Source organism: Thunnus albacares, chromosome 14 (genome assembly GCF_914725855.1).
Source record: "Thunnus albacares chromosome 14, fThuAlb1.1, whole genome shotgun sequence".
NCBI lineage: Eukaryota > Metazoa > Chordata > Actinopteri > Scombriformes > Scombridae > Thunnus > Thunnus albacares.
Window position 1 is genome coordinate 5,424,646 of NC_058119.1, and position 25,620 is coordinate 5,450,265.

The 25,620-nt window shown below is 42.3% G+C and overlaps 2 protein-coding genes and 2 long non-coding RNA genes across 8 annotated transcripts in view; 1 reads left to right on the forward strand and 3 right to left on the reverse strand.

Annotated features, from left to right (window-relative positions):
- The first annotated feature begins 320 nt into the window (after positions 1–320).
- On the forward strand, positions 321–10,709 carry LOC122996468. 4 transcript variants are annotated; one of them, XR_006406981.1, is made up of 3 exons: positions 321–417; positions 6,745–6,828; positions 8,820–10,709. It is a non-coding gene; the product is annotated as an uncharacterized LOC122996468 (long non-coding RNA). The 4 variants fall into 4 exon arrangements; XR_006406983.1 differs by lacking the exon at positions 321–417 and adding an exon at positions 2,526–2,890; XR_006406982.1 differs by lacking the exon at positions 321–417 and adding an exon at positions 2,899–3,944.
- Positions 4,624–6,751, reverse strand: LOC122996469. Its single transcript, XR_006406984.1, has 2 exons — positions 6,553–6,751; positions 4,624–4,863 (listed from the first exon to the last, which is right to left on the reverse strand). It is a non-coding gene; the product is annotated as an uncharacterized LOC122996469 (long non-coding RNA).
- Positions 10,710–13,113: 2,404 nt separating the features above from the next.
- On the reverse strand, positions 13,114–16,827 carry zfp36l2 (zinc finger protein 36, C3H type-like 2). Its single transcript, XM_044372935.1, has 2 exons — positions 16,494–16,827; positions 13,114–16,281 (listed from the first exon to the last, which is right to left on the reverse strand). Exons 1-2 carry the CDS (start codon positions 16,581–16,583, stop codon positions 15,079–15,081), a joined length of 1,293 nt encoding a protein of 430 aa, XP_044228870.1. The 5' UTR covers positions 16,584–16,827; the 3' UTR covers positions 13,114–15,078.
- A 2,696-nt stretch (positions 16,828–19,523) lies between these two features.
- thada (THADA armadillo repeat containing) overlaps positions 19,524–25,620 on the reverse strand; it is a 98,801-nt gene continuing 92,704 nt past the window's right edge. Inside the window, exons 37-38 of one of the 2 annotated variants that reach the window (XM_044372477.1) lie at positions 20,979–21,154; positions 19,524–20,142 (exon numbers count right to left, since the gene is read on the reverse strand). In XM_044372477.1, the coding sequence (XP_044228412.1) occupies positions 19,819–20,142; positions 20,979–21,154 (500 nt within the window). In that variant the 3' untranslated portion in view covers positions 19,524–19,818. Of the gene's footprint in view, positions 20,143–20,978; positions 21,155–21,368; positions 21,496–25,620 lie in introns of those variants that run through there. The other variant, XM_044372478.1, reaches the window with a different exon arrangement.

The window sequence follows — 25,620 nt, forward strand, 5'->3', positions numbered from 1 at the left end:
TTACAAGAGAGTAAAAAAAAACCCCATCAGTAAATTTCAACCTCAGCACTGGAAACAGCTCCTATGAATATGAATTCACATGCCAAGATGTTTGACAAGGAATTAATGCAGAGCCCTAAGAGCGGCTGAAACACTTCAACCTGTAATGAAAGACTTCATACACTTCTCTGGGAATGAAAAGAAAGAAAACAACTTTTTCTTTCATAAACAGTTTATCTAACGCTCCTCTAATAAATAGCAGCAGAGGAAAAGGACTTAAATTGGAAGTTCTGGCCCGGTGGACGGTGCTGGGAAGCAGCAAAAACGTGCCACTGTGTAAACACACAGTGACAGGTTTGCTGCTTTATCAGCGGAGAGATCTCAAACCTCTCATTTCCTTTAGAGAGCGGTCCTCTGGGATTTCTGAGTGGATATGAGGTAAGGTGGGTATGATGTGCCCTTCCAGCAATATTATTTCAGTGATAATGGCAGTGAATGCCTTCAGCTGGAACTGACCATTTGATAAACCCCTCTCCTGCACAGCAGTGGTCAAAAAACTGTTCCAAAAATATTATTTAAAAGAAAAAACAGGAGCAAAGTGTAAAGAATTTATTAAACAGCATGTTTATCTGCTCTAACGTAAGAGGCTATGCTTTTGTTAGCATGTTTGGCTCACTAGTATGTTATTAGCTCTGTCCCAAGTTTACACTCCAGCAACCCCAAAAATGTTTCCTGATATAGCATTACATTTGTCATTAGTCTTCATCCTAAAAGCCTTTTCTCTTATAAGATCAAAAGTAAAAACATACTGTTTAAAAATGTGAACAAGTAAGCTAAGCAGCCAAAAAGGGTTATGTTAGAACAAAATACCTTACATTTTTGCTTATCATATGCATAATACTAGGGCTACAAGAACAATACTGTCTCTTTATTTCAATGTATTCTACGTGGATGACGCTGGGACATATAGACATTTAGTCTTTTAGCATATCATGTATAAAGCTATCGTGCATATTTTAGACCCTTTTACAAGATTCTCAAAAAAATAGGTCAGCTGGAAACATTAAAAACTCAGCCAGAGACAGTGTTGTCAGTGTTTTCAGCCAACTCAAGGAGATAACGTTAGCTTAATCAGCTAGTTAGCTACAGCTAATAAAATATAATATCATTTCAGCCTACAAAACTGACCATAGCTAGCTAGAAACGAGAACCCTTCTTTTGTATAGTTCTGTTTGAAATCATGGACTCATTGTTTCAAAAAATATTAAGAATTTAAAGTAGTAAATGTGCCACAATTATGACTGTAAACTGCGTATGTATTGCGTCAGAACCGAGAGCTTGACAGGCGTAGCAGCCAGTAACTAAAGGGGGTTAAGTGTACACTCAGTTAGGGAAGGAAGAGTGAATCATTTTCCTTATGTATGTGAAAGAAGAGGTATAAGCTCATATTGTAAATCCTGATCACATAACTGTGAGAGGAAAACAGTTATCATATTGTTTTGCTCTCATCCAGTTTCTCTGATGAGATGCTTGTGACTTTTGCAGGCCTCACTTTCGGTAAATGGGGTTAAGGAGTTTCCAAAACAGTCTCTCTTTAAATGAATGTTGCATAAGGTCTGGCCCTGGGTAAATAGCTGATGTATCATTGTACTATAGTGATACACACACAGAATGAGAGGCAGATTGTGATTTAGGTCAAGCAGTCTAAACGCTTCAGGCCTAATGACTCACCATCTGTCATTATGTTCATTATTGTCATCAGTTAGCGTTACGACGTGTTGAATTTGTCGCTGTCATGCCGCGCTTGAACCCGTTAATCAGGTGGCACTGGTTTATGGTTCAGAATTGTATTCAATCTTCAAACTTTGTTTTCTTTAGAAATGAACCATTCTGCAAGTGGGAGCAAAAGTAGGCTTGTCTTTGCTGCAGATCAGCATTTTATGTCAAAATATATGTATATTATTTGACTAAAGAAGTGCAAACTATGAATGAATGAATGAATGAATGTGATAACAAAGAAGTAGAAAAATACACTCTCCTTTATTCAAGGATACATATTTGCCTGATTAGTAATATCCACTTTCCTATTTTGTTTGGACTGAGGGCGATTTAAGGACCTTCTGTGTGTTTATAAGGTGACTCAACTTTTTAAATAAGAGATTATTTAGGCTAGCTACGGTAACAGAAGTATGTGTGTCTGCATGGGTCAGTGTGTGTGTCCAAATCAAATAAACCCAACAGTGAATATGCGGGTGTGCAGATTTGGTTCTGAGTCATCTTTTAAATACTGATTTATTTATTATTAGAGTGAAATGCACCATTGAGAAATCTGAGTTAAACTGGTAAACTTCATGGGAAACAGCCAACGCTGTCTGCTGTACATCTTGCAGAAGCAGCCACATGGCACACACCAAAAAAACCCCAAACTCCTGAATGGCTGCACAGAAGCATGAGTGTCAGATTGATCATTCAAATAAACATGACTTTGTTTGTAAAATGAAATCTATCTTTATTTACAGTAAACAGTGTGTATGCATAGTCCCAGATGCAATACACACACAGACACAGATGCACATACGGACTCAAATGAGCAAATGAGCGCAGGAGGTGTGTTTTCTTGCTGTTTGAGTAAGCGGGTACACACACACACATACACACAGGCTTTGCTCAGTGTGTGTGTTGCTGCAGATAGCTCCCCCTCTCTGGTGTATGAATGAGTGTCCTGAGAGTGCTGGATAAAGGTGGTCTGTGCTGCAGCTCTGCTCCACTGACCCTTAAAGGAGGCATTGATGGGAGGACCGGCCGGCTGCTGCAGCTCCAGGACCTGCGTCCGCCTGCAGCACACCGGCCGAAGATGGAGAGAGTCGGGGGTGGGAGCAGCTCTGCGATCTGTACAGTAAGACTCCTAACAGTGAGTTTGTGAACAAGGCAGAGGCTGCCAAATATCAGATCTTTCAGCGTACAAACACAGCCAAGCCCTCCAGTACGTGAGGCCACCACAGGCTGATGTATGGTCTGCTTGTTCTGCACATGGACACACATGCAAACAGTTGTTGTAAAGGCTGAATGGGTTTTTAATGGCTGAGACAGATACAAATATTTTTTTTACCAAAATTCAACTGCCATGGCTGGATTAACCTCTAAGAAGGGCAAAGGGCAAAAATGACCCCCCCCCCTCCCCCCATTCCCTCTACCTTCTGTTTAATATGAAGGACTACTTGGCCTGACATGTGGTCATTTGTGAAACAAATGTCAGGCCAAGTGAAATAATGAAGGCCTCAATACTAGATTTTGACACAGGGACCCTGTGCAAGACAGGAACCAATCTTAGCTGTACCATACACTACAGGCTCCTCTCCACCTAGTCTATCTAATCATGTAGCTAAATAGTGCAGTTTGTAGCTTAAAACAGAGGAAATGGTGAGCAATATAGCATGTTTCATATAACAGGTTTTGTTAGCTGATCTCAAAACTTAATCCAGGTCTTTCTCTTATTTTCCTCGGGGTCCCTTTTGCACATTCATGAAGTGGAGTCACAAAGCCTCCAAATCATTTCAAGCTAAAATTTTTATTCAAGTTGAATAAAAAAAGTCCAGTTGCTCTTGACTCGTCCCTCCTTGATATTCAAGTTGAAGCATTTTCAACTTGTGTGGTTTCTTTACCTCATTTCCTCAGTTTTGCCTAATGTCAATTTTGTATGCAATCATGCTGCTTCTAAAATTAGATTCTTGTTGTCTGAAGACATCCTTTCAAAGGAGAATGACAGTGACACTCCACTGCCTGATATGACAGTAACCCAAATGCAAATCACAAAGCCACAGCCTACTGAAGACACACTGAAAATTAAACATGAATATCAGGTAAACAGAGAAACATGCACACCTACAGATCGCTGGCAACATCATGTGTGTGAGTGCTGAATCAGGACAGGATTTTACTTCACTCTGTGTCTCTTTCATCATCACGTGAGTATGATGAAACTTTCTACCTAAAGAATAGATGTGTGATTATGTTGAGAAATGAAACAGTGCGCTCTAATGAACTCAGTGGAAAAAACTGGATCGCATTAGAAAGAGAAATAGAAACATCATTAGTGAGCACACAAACACTCATTTCCTCTGGCTGGCCAGCAGATTGTATCAACATACGGCTTTTGTTTGAAAGCCACAGATATGAAATATGGACGTGAGTAACAGCACTGCAACTAGACCGAGAAGAACTAACCAACACCCCTCCTCCTCTCTTCACACACACACAGATACACATGGCCACACCAGCACCACATCCGGGACTAGGCGACCCTTAGCCCCCTTTAACTTTGCCAGATGCAGGTCAAACCTCAAAGGCGCTCTGAACTCTCTACCTCTGAGAGTCAAAGAGGCCTCCATACATTGTTTTTATTATTTCATATTTACTAATGAGAATTCATAATATATTCATCATGCTTTATGGAAACCAACTGATGCATTACATCAACATTAGAAAAAAATACAGAACAAATGATAATAATCAGTAAGCTCAGAGTGCCATTAATTTGTATGAATGGTTGACACTGACATTAAAAGCTTTCTGCGAGGGGGAAAAAAAATACAATGCTCAAATAATAAAATTAGACTCTCAACCACAAAATAGTCCATGTGCAAATGTCCTCCAAGTACCATTTATTTAATAAGAGAACACAATGTTCTGTGATTACAGAGAAATAATTAAAAACACACGTTTCAGTCAGGAAATGACACATCAGGCACTAATTGACCATTCACTAAACCCCTTACCCAAACAGCGCTGTCCAATAATAACTTAGCAACCAATAGCTTAGCACGGCAGACCTCTCAGCAGGCTCAGTATTTGGAGGATGGTGTCTTTGTTTTCTCCTTTACAAAACTAAAAACACAAAAGCAAAATTGTAAGGAACTGATTAAACAGTGTTTGTCTGTTCTGCAAACGTTAGCATGCCTGGCTAAGTAGCTTACTACTTACCTGCAGTAGTAACCAAGCGTTACTTCCAAAGCCAATATCATTAGCTAAATTCATAATATTGTTAGATTACAGGTTATGTTTGAAAAATCCCCATTCAGGACAGGAACATCTCTTATGTGGGAGCCAAGATATACTCTTTATTGGATTTAGGGAAGTTTACACCCCAGCAACCCCAACCAAACTTATCACCTGAGAGAGCAACATTTGCCAAACCCATTGGTTAGTCCTTAAAATGTTTTCTAATATAAGTGAAACATATAGTACTGTATATACAGTACTATACAGTAACAGTAAAACATAAACCTAACCTCTGTGTTGCATGTCAAGGTATGTTGTCTGTTGTAAGCATCCAAACCATCCAAGGGTTATGTTAGAATCAACAATTTCTAATTAATTTTTTATTTATGTATCGTAATCCATTTTCCGACGCTTATCGGGGTCCTGTGGTTGTGGCAGCTAGCCAAGTGAGGTAGCATATACATTCTCCCTAGCTACATCCTGCGGTTCTCCAAGACCTGGTCAGATGGGATGTGTTGCTAATCCATCCAGCGTATTCTGGGGACTATAATAGCTAACTAGCTCTAAACCGTAATAGAAGAACAATGTTGCGCCAAACATTAAAAAAAGTGAGCTGGAGATACTGTTTTCAACCAGCCTGCAAAGTTAATGTTAGCTTAATTTGCTAGCTAAGCTACAGCTGATAGAATCTGCTATCGGCAGTCATCATTTCAGGAAACAAAAACTGACAGTCGTGAGCCAGAAATGAGAAGCCTGCTTTTGTTTACTTCTCTATAAAATCAAAGACCTATTGTTTCAAAACTGATTAGAAATGACTTTTTAGTTGAAAGTTTGACAGGCATAGAAAAAGTAAATAAGGGTGGCTAGGCTAGATGCTAGAGAGTAACGTATCAGTGCTAGCACAGCAAAAACAACACGAAAACCCTACAATGACACCAACATACTGTATAGTTTAGTGAAAAATAATAATAATGAGATTTAACACGATTATTATTTGGCCCTTTTTATCAAAGCACCTAACCCAGTTTAATAGGAAGCATGAGTCAAACAACTGAATTCAATTCAAATATGTGACTGGAGTAATTGGAAAAACAGTTTTGTGGTTGAAGCTTGTCAGGGAAAAGGTATTTATCCATTTTATGAATGTAAAACACTTCCCTCCCCCGGCCTTTGCTATAAGCATGACCATAAGGCATGATGAGTATATTATACAGTATGTCTTTATGATTGGTTGTGTAGTGTGGTATGGATATGGTTGTCATAAAGAGTGTTAGCAGGCCTTCTGTCTTGCTGCATGATAATCTGAGCCTGGTCATGCGCCTGGTTAATCATGGAGCGGCCGGGCTCATTCACAACGGCAGCTATACCCGTCCCACACAGCCACTCACTCAGCATAGTTATGCAGTTTGTACAGTATAAACATTTTAGATGATTATATGTAATTACCTGGTGTTGCACGGGTGCACGGACTTCCACATTGACTCACACACACACACACACACACCACACACACACATACACACACACACACAGGCGGATGGACGAATGGACTCACACAAACCTGCACACACTGACCTCAGGGATTCTCTTCCATGCTGAAAAGTGTTTACTGAGTAGCAAATGAAAGAAGTCAGGGACATGCTCACTGCCAAAATCCTCTCCAAATAAACACCCACATTAAATATTTTCATGTCAATCTCCCCACTTATTGCCATACTCCATAATTTTACTCCCTTTGCTCTCCCTCTCTGCTCTCTCAAACCACAGCGCTGACCGTGAAGCTTCATTCATCACGGCCGAAATCTCGAGATGTGTGGCTCTCTCTGTCTTTAACGCCATTGGTCAGAAAGTGTAAGTAGGCCAAATGCACGCAATGTCAATACACACTCCCAGCATTCACTCCTTCCCCAGCCTCACCCCTTGCCTCACAGATACTTCCTTATCGCCCTCCAAGCTCGGCTGCCAATCACATGTTTTGAGACCACGCCTGGTCTAAGTAAAGCCCCTTACTGAACTAGATAGGACATGTTAAATTTTACAGTTGCATCTCTCAAACACCCAGGTCTGGGACTTTCTCGCCTGCCCTCCGTCTCTTCCTTCTCACCCCATGTGTGAGTTTCAGACAGCCGTCACGTTTTGGCTGCTCGAGTGACACATATAGTGCAGAGATAGCGATTGTTATTTTCAGGTTCTGCTCTTACGTGGGCGCTTGAACTGTTTGCTAATCAGATCTGTTTTCAAAGCTGTTAGTTGACAGTGCAGTGTTATAGATAGAGGTTTACTGTCATCTCTTCCATTTCAAGTGAGACTATTTAAGTTTTGAAAGAACACACAACTTCTTAAACGAGTGAAACTTTAAATTCAAAGCAACAAAACGCACAATCACTCAGTTCAATACTCTCAGAGGTTTAGCTGGCACGACTGGTAGCTTACGGTGGCTAATGTTAGCCAGTAGTGCTGATGTTAGGACTCCTTTCTACTTGTGTCACCGTTACACAAGGCATTGCCTTTAAGATTACAATAAAGAGTAGAAGCCCAAAGAAAGGAGTAAGAAACATGTACAAAAAAGCGGAAGAGTAACATAGTTCAAATCTTAAAGGACCAGTGTGGAGGATTTAGTGGCATCTAGTGGTGAGGTTGCAGATTGCAAAAAACTAAATACCCCTCCTCTCCCCTTCCAAGTGTGTAGGAAAGCGTACAGTGGCTGCAAAACTTGTGAAAAACACGAAAGGCCCTCTCTAGAGCCAGTGTTTGGTTTGTCCGTTCTGGGCTACTGTAGAAACATGGCAGGCTCCATGGAAGACGACCTGCTCCCTATGTAGATATAAAGGGCTCATTCTAAGGTAACAAAAACACAATAATTCTTGTTTTCAGGTTAATATACACTAATTAAAACATACTTATGAATATTTTATTCCATTTCTGCCAAGTTTGTTCCGCTAGATGCCACTAAATTCTACACACTGGTCCTTTAAATAAAGGTAATGGAACAGGGAAACTAACAGGAAATGCTAACTCATTTAAAGCATAACTACACATTTTAGCCAGAAACCTTTTTGCTATCTGAAAAGAAAGCATAGCAAAGGTTTCATACAGAAAATATGAGAAAGGCATGACATCTCTCTCCTGATACTGTATCTTAAATGAGCAAAATTGATCAACATACATACAGGTGACAAATTAGACGGCAAGCCAACATAAAGTGTCTTAACCAACATAAATATGAATCTTTGAATAGATCTGAGAGAATAGCAATGGCTCATAGAACTTTGTACAATAGCAAAATCGATTTATCAGTGAATACAGGCAGTCCACACGCAATTTGATATGTTATTTTTCATAACTTTAATTTGTAAAGGGATAATTATCTTTTTTGTGCATAGATTTGGGAGGTTTTCTGCCCAGTGGGGAGTGTAACTGTGGCTTATCTTGTATTGTAAGTTTATCATGGCCTTTCTAGCAAAGGGCGGCCAAGAATATTCTGACCTCTAAAATAAAGCAGCCAGAGACAGAATTAGAGCCAGGTCAGGTTAGCATGTGTGTGTACCTCATTAACTATCCCACAGTGAAACTTCCGCCCACACGCTCAGCAACCCACCAGCCCAGAGTACATGAATCTGGAGACATCCTCATACAGAGCTGCTTGCCTAAAAATGGCCCGGCCGGGCCCTTAATGGTATTTGCACCCTCTGTATTATTTACATTTGGAAAGGAGTAAAGAAAACATGTTTTATGAGAATGTTCCGCCCGCAAAGACGTGATGTCAGCACCACGGCCTTGTATACAGGGTGGGGTGAGGTAAACAAACACTTCTCCCATCTTTCTCTGTCTGTCATTTGCAGGGGTCAGAGAAGGTAGACTGAGGTGCGACTGCCTCTCTGCTCGCTGGACTCTTACTGTTGGTTCATAGATGGAACTCAGAGCCGGGGCCTGAACAAGAGCCAGGGGCCAGTGTTAGTAAACTGTGGAGAGACCAAGGGAAGTACCTCATCCGACACACACACACACAGCTCAGGGTTTACACTGTGCGACGACCAAGAGAAGCATCTCATCTGCATTGCACCTACACACCCACACACACACACACACACACATGCACACGCGCTAAGGAGCCACAAGCATTGGCACACTCAGGCCTCTCACAACATGCTTTGTAAATATTTACAGCTCGGCAGGCGTTGAAGGGAGAGGAACATGGCGGACCAAGCAGCGCCGGTCGAACGTAACCGGCCATCAGCCAACCCCTACATCTCCACCCTCCCCCCCCCCCCATCATCTCCGACCATCACCGGACTTCACATCCACTGGGCAAACAACATTACCTTATTCAGCATCTGTGCACTGTGGCTTACCTTGGCTTACCTTGCGGCAGTTGGGGAGGTTACCTCAGCTGAGCATGGGGCCGGAGGCTGCTTCCTGAAAATAAAGCGAAGATTATGTTTTTAGCTACTCACAATAAGAGAGGCAGTGGTAAGCTGAATGCTGGGTAAACTGTGACCTCCTGTCAGTGGTCATACTGAGGTGAATAGTTAGGAATAAGCAAAAAAAAAGGGTTACATATTTAGACTTTCACAGGAGTTTGATACCTTGCCAGACTGAAAAAGTGCGCATGTTGAGTTTAATCTTCCCTCTATCATTATATAAAACTGTTGAGCTTTAGGCAAATAGACATTTGTCGGTTATAGAGCCAAACTCACAGTCACCACATTGGTATTTTTTCAGTCAATAAAAGAACAACATGTACCCAAGTATGGTGCAGTGCAGCAGTTCACAAACAACTTTATGTTACATGGCTCAGACATCCACATACTATTATGTCATCAACTTCAATTAAAGTTAATCTGATGTTGTGGAACCTGTGTTAAACAGCGGCCACTGTGGACACCAGTGGTAATTACAGTTTAATTGCATATTGAGTTTTCCCTCCATCTCCCAAGATGTGTTTTGTACATCTATGAATATGTGTAACTGTATGTTTAATCTGTATGTAAATCTCACATCAAGTTGAATCGTACTGTATTTCCTTGATTCAGTTGTTTTAAACCTGTATTAATGCATTTGTTGGCCATTTGGAGGCTTTTTAAATGTGTTATGGTGATTGTGTTAGTCAATAGTTGCCTAAGTACACATCTAGCAGACACAGAGCATTATTAGCTTTCATTCTGAGCAGTTTCTGGTTCCACTCTCAATTTATGAGAGACCTATGATAAATGCTCCACTATGTTCACCAGCTAGATGCAGGCTGTAAAACCAAAACAATGAGCTGAAAGAAAGAAGGGAAGGGAACTGAAGGGAACTGCAAACTCAACTGATAACTGTATTTGGGTGTGATACAATTCCTGAAATGTCTGTGACACACTAAACATAGTGTAACAGTGGCTCAAATAGAGAAGAGTCTTTAAATCAGCTAACAAGTTTGCTAACATTAGCTGCCATTAGCTACTGGTCATACTAGACAAAGTAAGGCTGTCACAAACAAAGGCTCGATTTCTTTAATATTGATTTTCTGTTTTTTGAAAGAAGGAGAATGTGTTGTTTTTTTTTCTTTAAAAAGTTACATGACTGCGCTTTGAGTTATAGGCCTCACAGGACTCCTGCCTCTGGATGCAGACTGCTGTGGGAATGAATCCCACTGAACTGTAACCCTCTGTCTTGTCTCTCTTGGCAGCTTAAACATTGCCTTGGACTCAGATATCACCTGCCTTTCTAATTACATAAAGTTACAACAGTAACAGTGACTGAAAATTTGTTTTTTCAACTGAATGCTTCTACAAAGTCTGACAGCTGCACGTGTTTCTTTGAACCTTGTAGTAGTGCCAGATGGGTGGGGTTGTTATGTGAGTTTCACAAACACACACACATATGAACACATGTTACACATTGTTTCATTTTTAAGCCAGAAAGTGACACATGCAGAAGGGACTTTTAAGGGTTCGTCAGTGACTCAGGGCCCTGGAACCATGCAGGAGGGGTCTTTTAGGGTTTGTCCCTGCTAAAATGAGAAATGTCTATTTTCACTTTAATAATAAGCAGCAATTATACCTCATTAAAGACAGAGAGAGGGGATTGGATTTCACTTCCACCACAGTAATCTACTACTTAATTACTAAATTAAGAAAAACAAAACCTGCGGGAAAGTCTGATCAAATGGGAGGCTGTGGCCTTATCCTAGTCTAATTTGAGTTTAGTGACACAAAAATGATGAACAACTTCTGCTTCCCACTTTCTATTTGGCAAACCTCCACCCATCTGGCACCCGTGATGGTTAAAACAAAGTCTAAAAAGTATGCGCTGTTACTACTTTGACCCCGGGGTCTGCGCCGAGCATGCCCAAAACAATACCAGGACGAGCCCAGCTTCCCACTGCAGCAATGGAACACAAATAGTAACTTCTAGAAGCCGTCGGCCGCCACTACAGAGGAGAGGGGAAACTGAAGGAGGAGGAAAAACAGCAGGACAGAGAAGAGGTGGAAATGGGTGGTGGCCAGGAACTGGGGCTCTTCCTGCCCTAATCACAAGTCAGAGTATTTCCTTTCATTGTAGGAGCTCCAGACCCATTAACCAGCAAGACCTCTGCGTGCGCGCACACACACACACATACACACATATAAACACCACTACATACACATCCTCATGTAGAAAAAGTTCTTCTCTTATAGATATAACATGTATAAAAGATCATACACTCAATTAAAGCTTGTGTGTATGTTTGTCGAGTGACACAGTGAGCTTTACACACTCATATTGACACACACACTCAGACACTAAGTCACAAGTACGTGGATCCTACTTGGCAGGGCCTGCCGCATTGTGCAGCCCTTTGGCTCTGCTCTGATAAACACTTCATTATGAAATCCTGAGGACACAGTAAATATTTGCCGGGGCCCTTATCGGTCTACCTTATCTTGGCGTGAACTCCAAGCACCACATGACTCCCGGGCCCTTTATTTTCTTAATGCCTTTGCTGCCGCTGATAACTTCACAGACTAGCCTGCAGAAAACACTTCTTCTTTGAGAGGCTCCTGGAAAGCCAGCACCACAACCTCACGCTGAATATAGGCCAGAGATTTTATTTGCTCCAGACATGACCGAATATAACACTCCAATCAGGGCAGGGGTTGGATGTATTTTGCCCACTACAGCCCGGTGAGTTGCAAAATGAGCCGTTGTCCCCGTTTTACCTGCTCAAGCGACTGATAGTAGAAACACGTTTACAGCTGGGGAGTTAATCAGTTATGGCTTGATGGCTGGTGTTCAGTTCCCAGCCTGATACATTCATCTCAGAGCGGCAATGACGTCACTCACAATCACAAGTTTCTTTGAAAGCTTAATAAGCGAAACAACATATAGGATCATTCAGATGTGACTGAAACATGTCGATTTGTAACGCTGGCGAGAAATCCAGCTGTAACTCCTCACTCCTTAATCTTCAGATAGACTTCAACTCATCTGTGCCTGAGCACATTATGTCAGAAAACTGCATTACAACGCACAACTTATTAAAAGATTAAAATCTTATCGTGATGGCCAGGATCCAACCAGAGCCACCAACACATTCATCTGACTTCCCCTGAGGCTCTGGGCTCCTACATATTTTCCATTTTAAAATTCCAGACCTCATTCCTCAGATGGTGCAGACATATCGCTCATCGCTCTCTGTTTATAGCAGAATATTACACATTATGTAATGTTACATACAGTTTATTTAAGGCTATTAGTCGCTGTGGTGGTGTTGCTTTTCTTAAGAATCTGATTTTTCCTGTCTCAGAGTACACCTACAGTTCAGTCCTTCCTTTGTTGGACAGGAGACTGGAATTCTCTGGAAACTAACTGCTCATTGCTTTTACTGTATACCAATACCAAGGGACCAATACCCTGAGGGCCCCAAGCCAAGTAGTGTCACAGGGCAGCTGAGGCCCTACTGTACCCAGGACACACTCTCTCATGCCTCCAGGGTTTTTCCACTGCAGGACTATTTGCTTTTAACATCTGATGTGTTTACGAGAGCAACATGAGAAGCAGGACTGTCACACTCATGCTTGATCTGATCATATGTTTAGATGTCACACCTTTTGCACGAGCCAACATGAGATCTTGACACTCAAACGTATAATAAATCACAGCTTGACAGTCTGAAACTTTTTCGAAAATGATTTTTATTGGGAGAACTACAAAAAATGTACAGTACAAAGTTAACAGTCTCACACTCAATTTGTAGTGAACTGACTCCCCAAAAAAATATTAACAACTCGCGTTGTCTTTTTGTCCGTTTTGTTACATTCAAAAAGCTTTACTTCTGATAAAGTAGTCAAAAGTACATAGTGCGCATCCCCCTGTACCTACTATGTACAAACCAAACGTGTTCAACCACTTCCCTCTCCAGCAAACTCTCAAGACTCAGACTAGATTTCAATATCAAAAAAATGAAAAAACAGAGCAAAAGGAAATCAAAATAATAAGAGGAATGGGGACTTAGAAAGGTTACGGTTGTTTTTGTCAGAGTATCTGAGTGGTAACAACCTTTAAAAACAAAAAAAATAAAAGAATCCAACACTACATTCAGTTCAACCTGTGTATAAAAGATGCCATGTAGGAAAAATACTTTATTTGGTTAATTTTAAGGCATGTCAAGATGGTGAACCCCATAGGCACTACACAATAATACTGGGGCACAAGGGATTGCTACATTCTTTAGCACGTGGCTGGAATCACAGTGTGACCTCGTGCAAACAGAGAGAAAACAAAAATACTTTTTGGTTAATTTATTGACTTGGGTTCTTTGTCACTGAAGTCTGATCTAGATAAAACAAAAGAAGTAAGGTTTGGACGGTCTGTACAACCACATCGTTTATACATTCTACAGAAACATCTAAATAGGGATCCTCCAAAAAAAAAAAAAAAAAAAAAAAAAAGCCTTCTACAGCATTGACACACAACCTCAGGAGCAAACAGCAATCACGCAAACTTTTTTTTAATAAACGTAAACAAGGAAACAAAATTAATGAAATAAATATCACATACGTTCTCTTAAATTAAGATTTTTTTTACTCATTTACAATAAAAATAACCAAGTGAAGTTACAAAAAAAAGGAGAAAAAAAACAAAATATATATATTACTGTGAAAAGAACATACACTCCACTTTATGCAGATTAATAATGGCGATCATAATTTAAACATAAAAGAATATAGATCTATTGCTTCATCATACTTGATAAATACAGTATGGACACAAATTACCAATGTAGCCTATACTTTTTTCACAAGATAATAAATAAGTTAAATAGTCCATAGCCAGTTATGCACTGCTATGTAAATCACTCAAAAACAGCTAAAAAAATATATATTCAACCATCAGCAGTGATTTCCCCAAACAAACCCCACTCAAGAGTGCTTTTTAACCAAGCAACAAACTAGACTAACCAAACGAACCACTGGGTGGCGCTGGGAGAAGACAGATCTGGAATGGAAGTTGAAGCTTTCAGATAGGAAAAAAAATAATATATATATTTATATATATATTTAAACACACTTTGATAAAGAAAAACAAAATGTTACTTTGAGTCAAGGCATATTCTTGGCAGGATGGAGGAAATCTGAAACCGCTTACAGTCTCTTCTTGTCAAGTCATGTTACACATCTAATCCCAGGAAAAGTGTGGCTTGCCTGATAGAGCAAAAGGGAGACGGGCTGCCATGAGCCCTTGGGCAAGGCACTGATGGAATGCCTTCTGTTTGCTATCTAAGTTTTAATACAGCTATATTACATACAAAGAAAAAAAATACTAAACTAATGCCAGGTCAAGGACACTTTAAACTGTGATGCTCTATTGATCCCTGTGGGTGAAATTCTCTTCTCTTGCCCCCCTCCAGGGAGGTCAGAGCAGGGTCAGCACCCCTGGAGCTGGTAGGGATTCAATGTCTTGCTGCTCAAAGGCACTTCAGCAGGGTGGATGCTGCTGAAATTGGGTGAAGGGCTGTGGGGTGAGGGGGCTGAACAGGGATCCTCTGCTTGAAGTACAGTCTACCTCACTCACTTAACACCCTCTAACTCCTCCAGCCCCCCCTGGCCCATCCATAATCCATTTGAAAACAAAACATGATTAGTCATCTGAAATCGACAGCCTGCTGAAGATTGGCAACCGTCTTCCAGCGTCCAGACTCGGGGACTCGGAGCCGCTGAGGCTCCCGGAAGAGCTGAGGGACCCGCTCGCATAGCTCTCCCGGTCAGAGAGCGAGTCTGGCGGACTGGGAGGAGGCTCGAACACCGGCGACTCGCTGAGGCGGCGCAGCGCCTGCAAGTGGCTCATGTTATAGGTCGGAGGGGAGGGCGGGCACATGCTGCCCTGCATGTTCCCGTAGTAGGCACCGGTGGAGTGGTTGTTGGCGTAGCCGCCGGGGGTGTGCACGGCTAGTGGGGCCAGTAAGGCTTTTAAGTCCTGTCCGGGGAAAGAGAAGGCACTGTTGATGCAGGACACCGAGTTGGGCGACAGCACCTCCTCGTAGAAGCTGGAGGCGGAGGTGCAGGAGGAGGCGGTGGTAGGTGGTGGTGGGGTCCGGGACGTGGGGCTGTCAAGCAGGGGGGACTCGAGTCCGTGGTGGGTGGAGAAGCCGGAGAAGCTGAGGCTGTGGTGAAGCTTTGGTCTGTCCCTCGGGGTGTAGCCGAGCTGCTGCGGGGGCAAGACATCCCTCTGGCCGTAACCGCACAGCTCACGAGCCGACCTTGGCTCCCCTGCCTGCACATTAGCGTTGGCGGCCGGAGCGGGCCGGCGCTCGTCGGCGTTGTGGATAAAGTGACACCGGGGACCGTACGGGCAGAAACCGATGGTGTGGAAGGTGCGGCACGGCTCCGTTTTGTACTTAGGGTGGCGGGACAAGCTCCTCAACTCGTGGTAGCCGTGAGCGAACTGACATTTCTCCCCGTACTTGCACGACCCGTTCTCCTCGAAGGGCCGGCAGAGCTCGGTCTTGTAGCGGGTGGAGTTGATCTGAGAGCCGGGCTTCTGCTGCAGCACGCCCCGGTCTCCGTTCTCGCTGTAAGCGCGGTCGCGGAACTTGTTTTCCTTGTTCATGAGAGCTGTGGCGCTGCTGTTGCTGCTCGGTGTGTTCTCCTTCAGACTACTGTAGGAGCCCATCGAGTATTTGTTGCCGTTGTTCATCGCCTCCATGTTGCTGGTTGAGTTTCTGCGGAAAAATCCCGGTGTGAAGGAGCCGCCGGAGCCCGGAGAAGTGACCGGAGCCCCCACCGCTTTCTTGTCCAGCATGCTGTTGATGTGCAGGGCGTTCATGTTCATGCTTTTATCTTGCTGTTGGAAAGAACAGACTCAAGTTAGCAATGCAGAAATCTGTCACTATTTAGAGCACATGGCATGTTTAAGACAACTTTGTCTGCAGCACAGCAACTTGTTGCAGCTGAACACAATCACTCCACTAAGTTCAAGCACGCTAATTCAGTCAAGTTCATTTGTTTCACGCTGGATGCAAAGAGGCAAAAGTCCACATTTTCTCATAACTTTACCTTGTAAAGCATGTCCATGTCGTAGAAAGCAGACAAGACGGTCGCAGACATCTCGTTTCCCCAAGTTTGCTGCCGCACTCCCTCTTTCATGGAGGACCGACCAGGATCCTTGAATGCGACGAGCGGTAGTTTGTGCCACGACTGGTTTTGGTTGTGGAAAAGTTTTGAAAAGTTGCTTCAAAAGTTTGTGTGTAGCTTAAGTCCGTAGAAGAAGGAAAAAAAGGGGGGTAGGTTTGTATTGTTGAGTTGTAGGTGGTTTTATTTCCTCCCCTCGAGAAGCGCTGAGCCAGAGTGCTTCACTGTGCGCTCTAGCCTTTTTGACTGGGTATAAATGCGTGATGCCGGGGAGGGGCAAACTCAAGCAAAGTTTTGCTGCTCCTCCCCTGCCCTCTGAAAAAAACTTCCATTCACCGGTTGGTCACTTATTCTTTAACACCACGCCTTGAAATCCAACCCCGGCACCGCCCCCTCCGTTAACCATCCCCCCTTAACCATCCTTACCCCCCCCCCCCCCCCCTTCACCATCCTCCACACACCCCTCAAAAGTTTTTTCTTCTTCTTAATCACACAACCAATTTCGTGGAAGTTGGTTTTGCTTTTTGGGTTTACTTTCGCTGAGAAAGAATGTAGTATCATCAAGGGAAGTCTACGATGTATGCAAGCTATTCTCCACTAATTTCACCATTCACACTTTCACACCTGGGTCCTCTAATGAAGCTGCATGTGGGGGGCTGGGTCCCTTGCTCTAAAGCTCCTTGACTGAATGTGAATAAAGGGGAAATAATTCCTCAATGACCCCCCCCCCCCCCCCCCCTCCCACTCCCCCCCAAGCCTCCCAGCAAAGTTCTGGGATTTGAACCAGCGACCCTCCAGTGACAATGGCCACCCCTCTAGCCTCTGGACCACCACACTTGGAAGCTGACACAAGTATTTGTAATGGAAGGAAAACTCTGCCTCTCCCTCCCTCTCCCTGTGGATGGGTTGAGAGTGAGACCGCAAGTATGAGCGGAGAGGAGTCCAGGCAGAGTGCAGTACAATTTTTAGAATCCATTGGTTGCATAATCGACTTCCACAGTGCAACAGCAGCCTATTCCAGTCTACTACACATGGAGACACAGGCAGTTCATTCCTACTGTGCTCACATGACCTACTTTTGTATCTGAGCTTCAAAATGTGGATTTAACCTTGAGATTAAAAATCTGTGATTCCTAAAAGGACAATACGTTGAGTCACACTAATAACAAAAAGTACATTCACTTTGATTTAATCTTTTTAAAGCACTCCTCCACAGTTCCTCTCTAACTTGTTTTTCCCAATCTCAGGGCTCAGACTGGAGGAATGTGGTTTTCATGTGGAACAACACTGCCCCCATGAGAGAAAAGTGGGAATCGACTGGGAAAGACCGGTGCGCCACCTGCTGAGCAGAGCAGGAGCAAGAGTTACATTCAGGCTGTAATAGTCATATTTTGCTGATTTCTGTAAAGAATTTGTCTTCTCACTTGATGTTTTGATGATTTCAGCAAAACCCCTACTCCCTCCAGTCTCCCTCATAATAACAAAGCCACACAGTCCTCCTTTGTAAAGTCAAAGAGTGCAGCACGGTTGTAATAAGCTGCCCCTGTCTCAGCATGATGTAACCTTCCCAGGATGGCAGAATGTTCACATGAAAATGTCAAACTACTCCACTCTGCTTTTGGAGTTATGTCAAGTTTTAAAAACCACAATGGAAAGATTGCAGAGTTGGCAGAGGAAGGACGAGACTTTATATCAGGGCTGCGCAAGGCAGATATTTTGGTCAGGAGGGTGTAAAAACGTTGTGCAGCACATATCACCAGAAATTGCTGGTTTCTACAACACTGGTAACCATTAAGTCCTTTCCATGTCAAATCATAATTGGAAGAGTGGTTATAAAAAAAAAAAGAAGAATGAAAAATGATTTTTCTTTCTGTGACATGATTCAATATTCTCTCAAGAGCTGAGTGGTTTGGTTGGAGAGGGAGGGAGAGATGTCGGAGAAAAAAAAAAAAAAAGGGGGGGGAAATAGCAACAGGCGAAAAACAAGTCACATAAGCGCTTGGAATCTACTACTACCAACCCTAAAATTAGGCTGAGGGCTGCCCCAGGACTATTTGCGCTTTGCAGTTGTGATAAATAGTTTAATGTGAAGGACAGACACAGCGAGGCTCCTGAGAAATCCCTTGAACATGTCCTCGTCCGCAGAAACCACTCTCCCATCACACGACTGTTTTTATTGGGGATGTTGAGCTGTTCCAAAACATTACGTCAGTTTTACTGTAACAGGGAACATGGCTACCAGGGAGGGAGAAGGGTCCAGCTGTATGAGAGGGAAGTGCACACACACACACTCTTACACATGTGTACACACACACACACACACACACACACACACACACACACACACACACACACACACACACACACAGAGGACAGTAGCTCATTGTGCTGTCCTCCTAATTACATAACCAGGAAAACTAGAGGGAAGCATAAAAACACAGTCCAATGGGAAGAATCCTGCAGTAAATTAAATATCACAGGAAAATAACACCTCGTATAAACATACAGTAGAAGTCAAAGCGTATACTGAAATACAACTTTGGTGACGTGTCAGCGAAAACACTTTCACAATCCCATGCCTCGGCCATAAAGCTCGGCTCACTGCACAATTGCACCATTGAAGTTTGTGCTTGAAGCTTTAGGCGCTGTGTTGTTTAGCTCCAACCTTAAATCCCTGGTAGACATGTAGAAAGCAGAACGGCCTGTGTGCTCAATGCTGACACTGTTGAAGTTTGTCGTGTGACACATTCTCACTGATAAGAGAACAGAGCATCAAGTGTTGTTTTGCACAAGCTCAGGCTGAATTATTGTTACAGCTTCACAACTGCTGCATTTCTCCATACTGCGGTGCTACGAGGACAACCTTCATATACCGGTATTATTATTAAAGTGACATATTGAGACAATAATGTATTTCCTTGTAGGAAAAATAGAAGATTGGAATCAAAAATGATGTAATTTCAGACATAATATTTAATTAAAAAGGCATCAATGATCATAAAAATTAAAATACATGTAATCAATGAGGTAACATTTATAAGATGTACAGTAAGAGGCGAGTACAGAGTAAAAAAAACAAACAGTTCTTTCCTTCAGTCTCTTAGCATGATAATAAGAAGACTTGACCACAAAGCCAGTCTGTGTTGGTTCACTGAGGCTGTTCATTTATCTGATAACTTTTCCTTTATTGAAATATGAGGAGCTCTTACTTGAAACAATTGGTGCAACTAGAGCCAAAGCCCGCTAACCTCTACCTGAGCCTCTGCAGCACATCCAGAGCCAGAGTGGCCCTCTGCTGCCGCAGCACCAGCCGGGCGTGCTCCATGGTGCAGGAGAACTGAGGCAGAGCTGGGAGGGAGTCCAGGGCCTGCTGGGAGCTGAGGGCCTTGGCTTGGGCCTGGGTTGATAGTGTTTGGATCAGGTGGACCTGGTCCGGCTCTGCCATTCCCGGGTCCTGGGTCTGCTTGTAGGCCAGGATGAGGGAGCTGAGGTGTCCGTGAAGCAGCTTCACCCACTGGACTGGCTCGGCCCACAGGTTCAGGTCGCCCTTCTCGAACAGGAACTCCTCTTCATCCTGGACATGAGCAAAATGGTCAGTTTACTGGATTTTGATATAAAGCAGTATTCACTGATTTTTTTACTATCACCTTATAAATTTGACACGTCTAACATGTTAGCAAACAGTTGCCTATTTACACAACCAGCAGATATGGAGCAACATTAGCATTCATGTGGAGACATGTTTCTGGGACAAAATGAGTGGGTTTTTCAGAGCTTTTTTAGTGAAATCCTGCTGATGCTGTAGACAGTGTTAATGGAAATAGTTGTGAATAACCAAATAAACCAAATGAGGTAAAAGATGTGTAAACGCTTTATAGAATTGAGGGAATCCACAGAGTTGAGTCATAATCCTTCAATATGAGGAACGACTTTCGAATCACACAATGTAATATGACTTAATGTAAAAATACTGATTGTTGCAGCCTAGAATACAGTAGCCTGGACTGTACAGCAGGTCTTGTCACTAGTAAAGATGTGTGTGGTAAGTAAAAAGTGAATAAAGATATGTCAGCGCCGGGCCGTAAGCAGCCGTAGTTTACAGCCACTTTGCGTTAGGTCATGCCTTACGAAGCCTCTCAGTGTCTATAAAGTCCTGAGTAGAAAGAAAACAAATAATTTGTAAATTTGTAGCCCATGTAAGTGAAACTCAACGGACTTCAGTTTCACTTGATGGGAAATCACCTTAAGTTTATGTAGTCTATCTTCTTGCAAATACCCCACTTCCTGTTTGTTATTATATCAAAGTGTCACAATACAAGTTGTGACAATATATCTGCTGCCAGATCACACATTCCTGGACACTTCAGTTACTCTGATCCCAAATGACAAACAACTAGACAGCATTCTCACCAGACTGGAGGCTTCGTCTGCATCTGCCTCCTCATCGCCTTCCTCATCTCCCAGCAGCCACTCTGTCAGGGCGAGGACACCTGCTGGTACCTGCTCCCACAGCTCAAACAGCCGACACAGGAGCCCCACGCCCAAGTCCAGGGCTACAGGAGGACACACGGACACACCTGCCACATCTGAGAACAGAGACCACACATTCATACAAAACAATCTGGTCACAGTGTCATACTTTTAAGACATACAAACATGGTTTACAGAAGCAAGAGTGAATAAACTCAGCCTGAATGTGAATGAACAACAACAAAACATGTCGACAGATCATAAATCATCTTTTCCCAAATAACAAACAGCTTTGGTGCATGTGACTGTGTCATGTTTTTCCACTCTTGCCTTGTTTTCATGAATTCTGGTGCCAATTCCAAGTCATGAACCCACTGTGTCAGCTGGCCAGTGGTTGCACTAATGGTGGTTTCACCTTTAGTCTTTAGGAATGACCAGAGGACCTTTGCCCAGGGATCTAGGGTTGTCCACAAGCGTATTATAAGGTGAAAGGTCAGGGATACAACTGCTAAATATTAAGATTTCAAAAGTCAAAACAAAAGCTTTCTGAGAGGGAGATGCAGAGTGCAGGATCGGGTTGCACCAGCTGTTTGTAAATCCATCAGTGACTGGTAGCTCGTTTCAAACTAGTGATTTACTTAATCAGGTTAAATCTTGAGGAATGTCCTAGCTAGTTCAGGACTTCAGTAATGTGTAAACCTGAGCCAAGGAAACATCCGTATTACTGTGATATATTAATCTTGGCCTTTATAAATGTTGGTATGACTTTGTTTTATCTATAGATGCATATATGGAGAAATGTGTTTTTCAAATGCAGTTTAGAATGAGTGCATTATATCCGTTGTGCGCTAACCTAACCAACATTTAGACATTTAGCTAATCTACTGTTGTAACATTTCTTGATTTGAGGTATTTTTTCCATTCTTTCAAAAGTGGTTTCAAATCTTCCCGGTTCACATCATTATTAAACATTTTTCATTTCTCTTTCACTCTTCAACCATATATTTGCAAGCTAACGTAGCTTTGTGTGTTGGCTCAGTTAGCTACGTACCAGCTACAGCTGAAAGATACCCGGTGTAAATATTTCATAACAGCTAACTAATATCTATGTAAGAACTAGTTTGTGCAACTCATATTTATTTCATGTTATGTAAATCCGCACTTAAGACAGCTGAATTTGAACTTATGTAGAGCTGATGCAACCGGATCCAGGTATTTTCTTTTTCCTATGGGGGATGTGGGGAGTCACTTGAAACTCTGGTTAGTGCACAAACCATTGCTAGGCTTAGAAGAGATGAGTGTAAGAAGTCAAAAAAACATGTTTGAAGAAACGTGTTTACATGAATGCAAGTCCTTGCTGGCTGTCTGCCTGCGGTCACATGATTTCCTGAAAATCATGTAAAAGGAGAAACCTAATTTCCTCAAATCAGGGTTTGGAATTTTTTGTCTATGTGGTTTATCACAGCTAGATGTCTGCTGAAGAATCCTGAAACCAGTTTTCTAAACGGGCTTCTACAACAGCGCAGTGCATGACGTAGACCTTGCACTCAGAATATCGTGTGCTGCCGTGGCATGAGAGGAAAAACCATTACTCGTAGCGGTGTTCCCCGTATCCAAAATAATTAAATCCAAAGTCTGACTAAAACTCATGCTGAAATAAATAATTCTAAATAAGTCAGTTTCCACAGCTTGAACAGTGGAGTATTTGTAAAATTCAGACGCATTCGGACTCAAAGGAAAAAATGTGCCTGTCACTGCGCTGCGAGTCCAAAAACAGGGAGAAAAAAACTCTTCTGGCTGCCGAATTATCAAATTTGTAATAAACATACCAGATTCAAAAATATGGCAGGTGGCTATGGAGAAATCTGATCATTGACCACCTGTGCGTAAACATTTCCTCCAATTTTCTGCCGTCACCTAATTTCTCTCAATAATTCTTGCTGCAACCGTTGCGACATTTGAATGATGCAGGGCTGACAGCATGTTCCATACTTAGTGTGTGTGTGAGTGAGTGTGCGCGCATGTGTGTACTCTCTGGGTTTGGAAGGCCTTCTGGGAAACAAAACTATAACTCATATAACCAACCACCATCAGGGTGTGTATGAGTGGATTCAAAAATATTCTGCTTCAACACGTTGCACCAATATGCCCATACACACACACACACACACACACACACACACACACTTCAAACTGCTAACGTTGCTCTTACTGTAACTTCCTGTTTACTTGCTAATGAATGGATGGACGGATTGCTAACATTTTTGAATGTGATGATCATGTGGATTTTCTTAAATGTGGTGACTGCCAGGAATCGCTCCAATGAAAAATAAAAACACTTTCTTTTTGAAAACTTCCTATTTTTAGTCCTCCTAGAGCAGAGGACTGTGGATGTGGTACCATAATGCTTCTACACACACACACACACACACATATATATATATATATATATACATATATACAGAAACAGGCCTGTCATGAGCCTATACTCTCCCAGACAGTTGTATATGGTGAAGGAGAAGGTGTGAGCGCGAGGACACACACTTCAAAACAGAGGGAAAACACAACGTATGACTTCATTTAACGACTCCAGTTGTCCATGCAGCGACTATCTGACACAGAGGTTGTGTGTGTGTGTGTGTGTGTGTGTGTGAGAGACTGTTGTTCTCCCACCTTGACCATCCTCACCGCAGCTGACACCAAGATAACACCAGAGACTTCAAAAGGCTTTCAGAGCCACTAGCCAAAACACTACCACTATGGGAAGAGAGGGAGGGAGGGAAGCAGGAGGTATACAGACCCCCATGAGCACACATACAGTATAAAACACACACACACATACATACATACATACACACACATGGTTGGGAACCCAGATTGTTTTTCCTCTTCAGAGAGGAGGCGTAAAATCGGAGCAGAGCCTGAAGTCTGAGTGGAGAGGGAAACCTGGTCTGTGAACATTAGAGGCTGCTGATTGTACAGTATTAGAGGAGATTTAAGAGTTTAGGAGCTTGAGTGACAAATTCCTTTCTTTTACGAAGAAGCTGCCTTTCTCTGGGACAACCCAGCCTCTGATGTCAAGCCTTTACGGTCCCCCACCCTCCTCCTCCTCCCAAACATTAAGGGACATAATAGGAAATTTTAGCTGCATTCAATTTATCTGCTTTTCTACGGAGGTTTTACACATCGCTTAACGCGATTTCCCTCCTCGAGCTTTTGGCGCAAAATACTCCGTTTCTCAAGGGGATTGTCTTTCATGCTGTTACTGCCATGGGTGTTGGATGTGTGTGTATATATGTGTGTGGGTGTGTGTGTGTGTGTGTGCTGGCATGAAAGCTGACCTATGTAGTTTTTGTTTGTATTGAAAGACTACGCAAGTTAATATTGGACAATCCCAGTCTCTGCAAATGACAATATCGGTGCCAGTTGGTGAATGAATGGATTTGGTTAAGAAGGGGTGAGGCTTCCGTGTGTGTGTGTGTGTGTGTGTGTGTGTGTGTGTGTGTGTGCATGCAGTTGGCATTCACTGGCACTGGTATAGTACATTTGAGCTGGGCAGGGCAGGAGTGTGAGGGAAAAACTTAACCTTGTGCCACTTGTGGAAACAGTATAACAGTTGTACCATTCTGAGCTTCTGAGGAGTTTGTCTAAAAGCTGGACTAAGATCTTTGGTTGCCTTTTTATTTAGAAAGTCTTAAATGTTAATCTGATGGAAGATTTAAAAAAAAATATTCACCAGACACACGTTATTATCTTTTCTGAGGAATTGTACATTTTAATCTGAAACTGGCTCCATTATCTAAAGACTTGAACTGTAACACTGTTACCACTTAATTGGCCGCAAAATCCAAACGGCTGAATTAAAAAAGAAACTTCTGACAGACCAAAGACTTCGAGGCTGTAATAAGCTGTGTCCCAAGTCCATACTACATACTAATTCAGAGCAGCACTTTGTGTTCACCCTGGAAAGGTGACAAGCTTGAGTATACTCAAAAAAGTCAGCGTGTATATGAAAAAACAAAGAAAACCTTTCTTTTTCTGATTTCGGAGTGTGATATAGATGGACAATACTGGACTAAAACTCAATGCACAAAGGAAACAGAGGACTGTGCATGGCTACAAAAATATAAATAATTTACAGATGATGGTGAAAAAGCTCCAGGAAAACAAAAATACATGTATTAATTAAGTATTAATCCTCTATTGGCATAGTGCTGCGGACAGACAGATCATAGAGGATTATTGATTGTGCAGCATGTGCGATGATTCCAGCTATCACAACATAACCAGTATGCTATGTTCTGCTATGGAGGGCTGATGACACTGATGACGACTCTATTACTTTTTTTTTTTTTAACATATTTTTTATTATTACAACTATTATAATTATTGATATAGTTATATATCTATTGAATTTTCCTTTTGGTCGTTCATTTAGTTGTTAAAGCCCATTCACCTACCTCTGTACATATTCTGGTTTAATTCAACTACATTTGTGTATGTGTGTGTGTGGATGTGTGTGTGTATTGTATATGTGAATGTGTTATGGTATTTGGAATATTAAATTGGTTCATTTGTCAGT

Excerpts from the sequence above, each read along its gene's own strand:
- zfp36l2 (XM_044372935.1), bottom strand. The coding sequence starts at position 16,583 with ATGAAAGAGGGAGTGCGGCAGCAAACTTGGGGAAACGAGATGTCTGCG. Across the intron at positions 16,282-16,493 it reads ACATGGACATGCTTTACAAG|CAAGATAAAAGCATGAACAT; the intron begins GTAAAGTTATGA and ends TCTTTCCAACAG.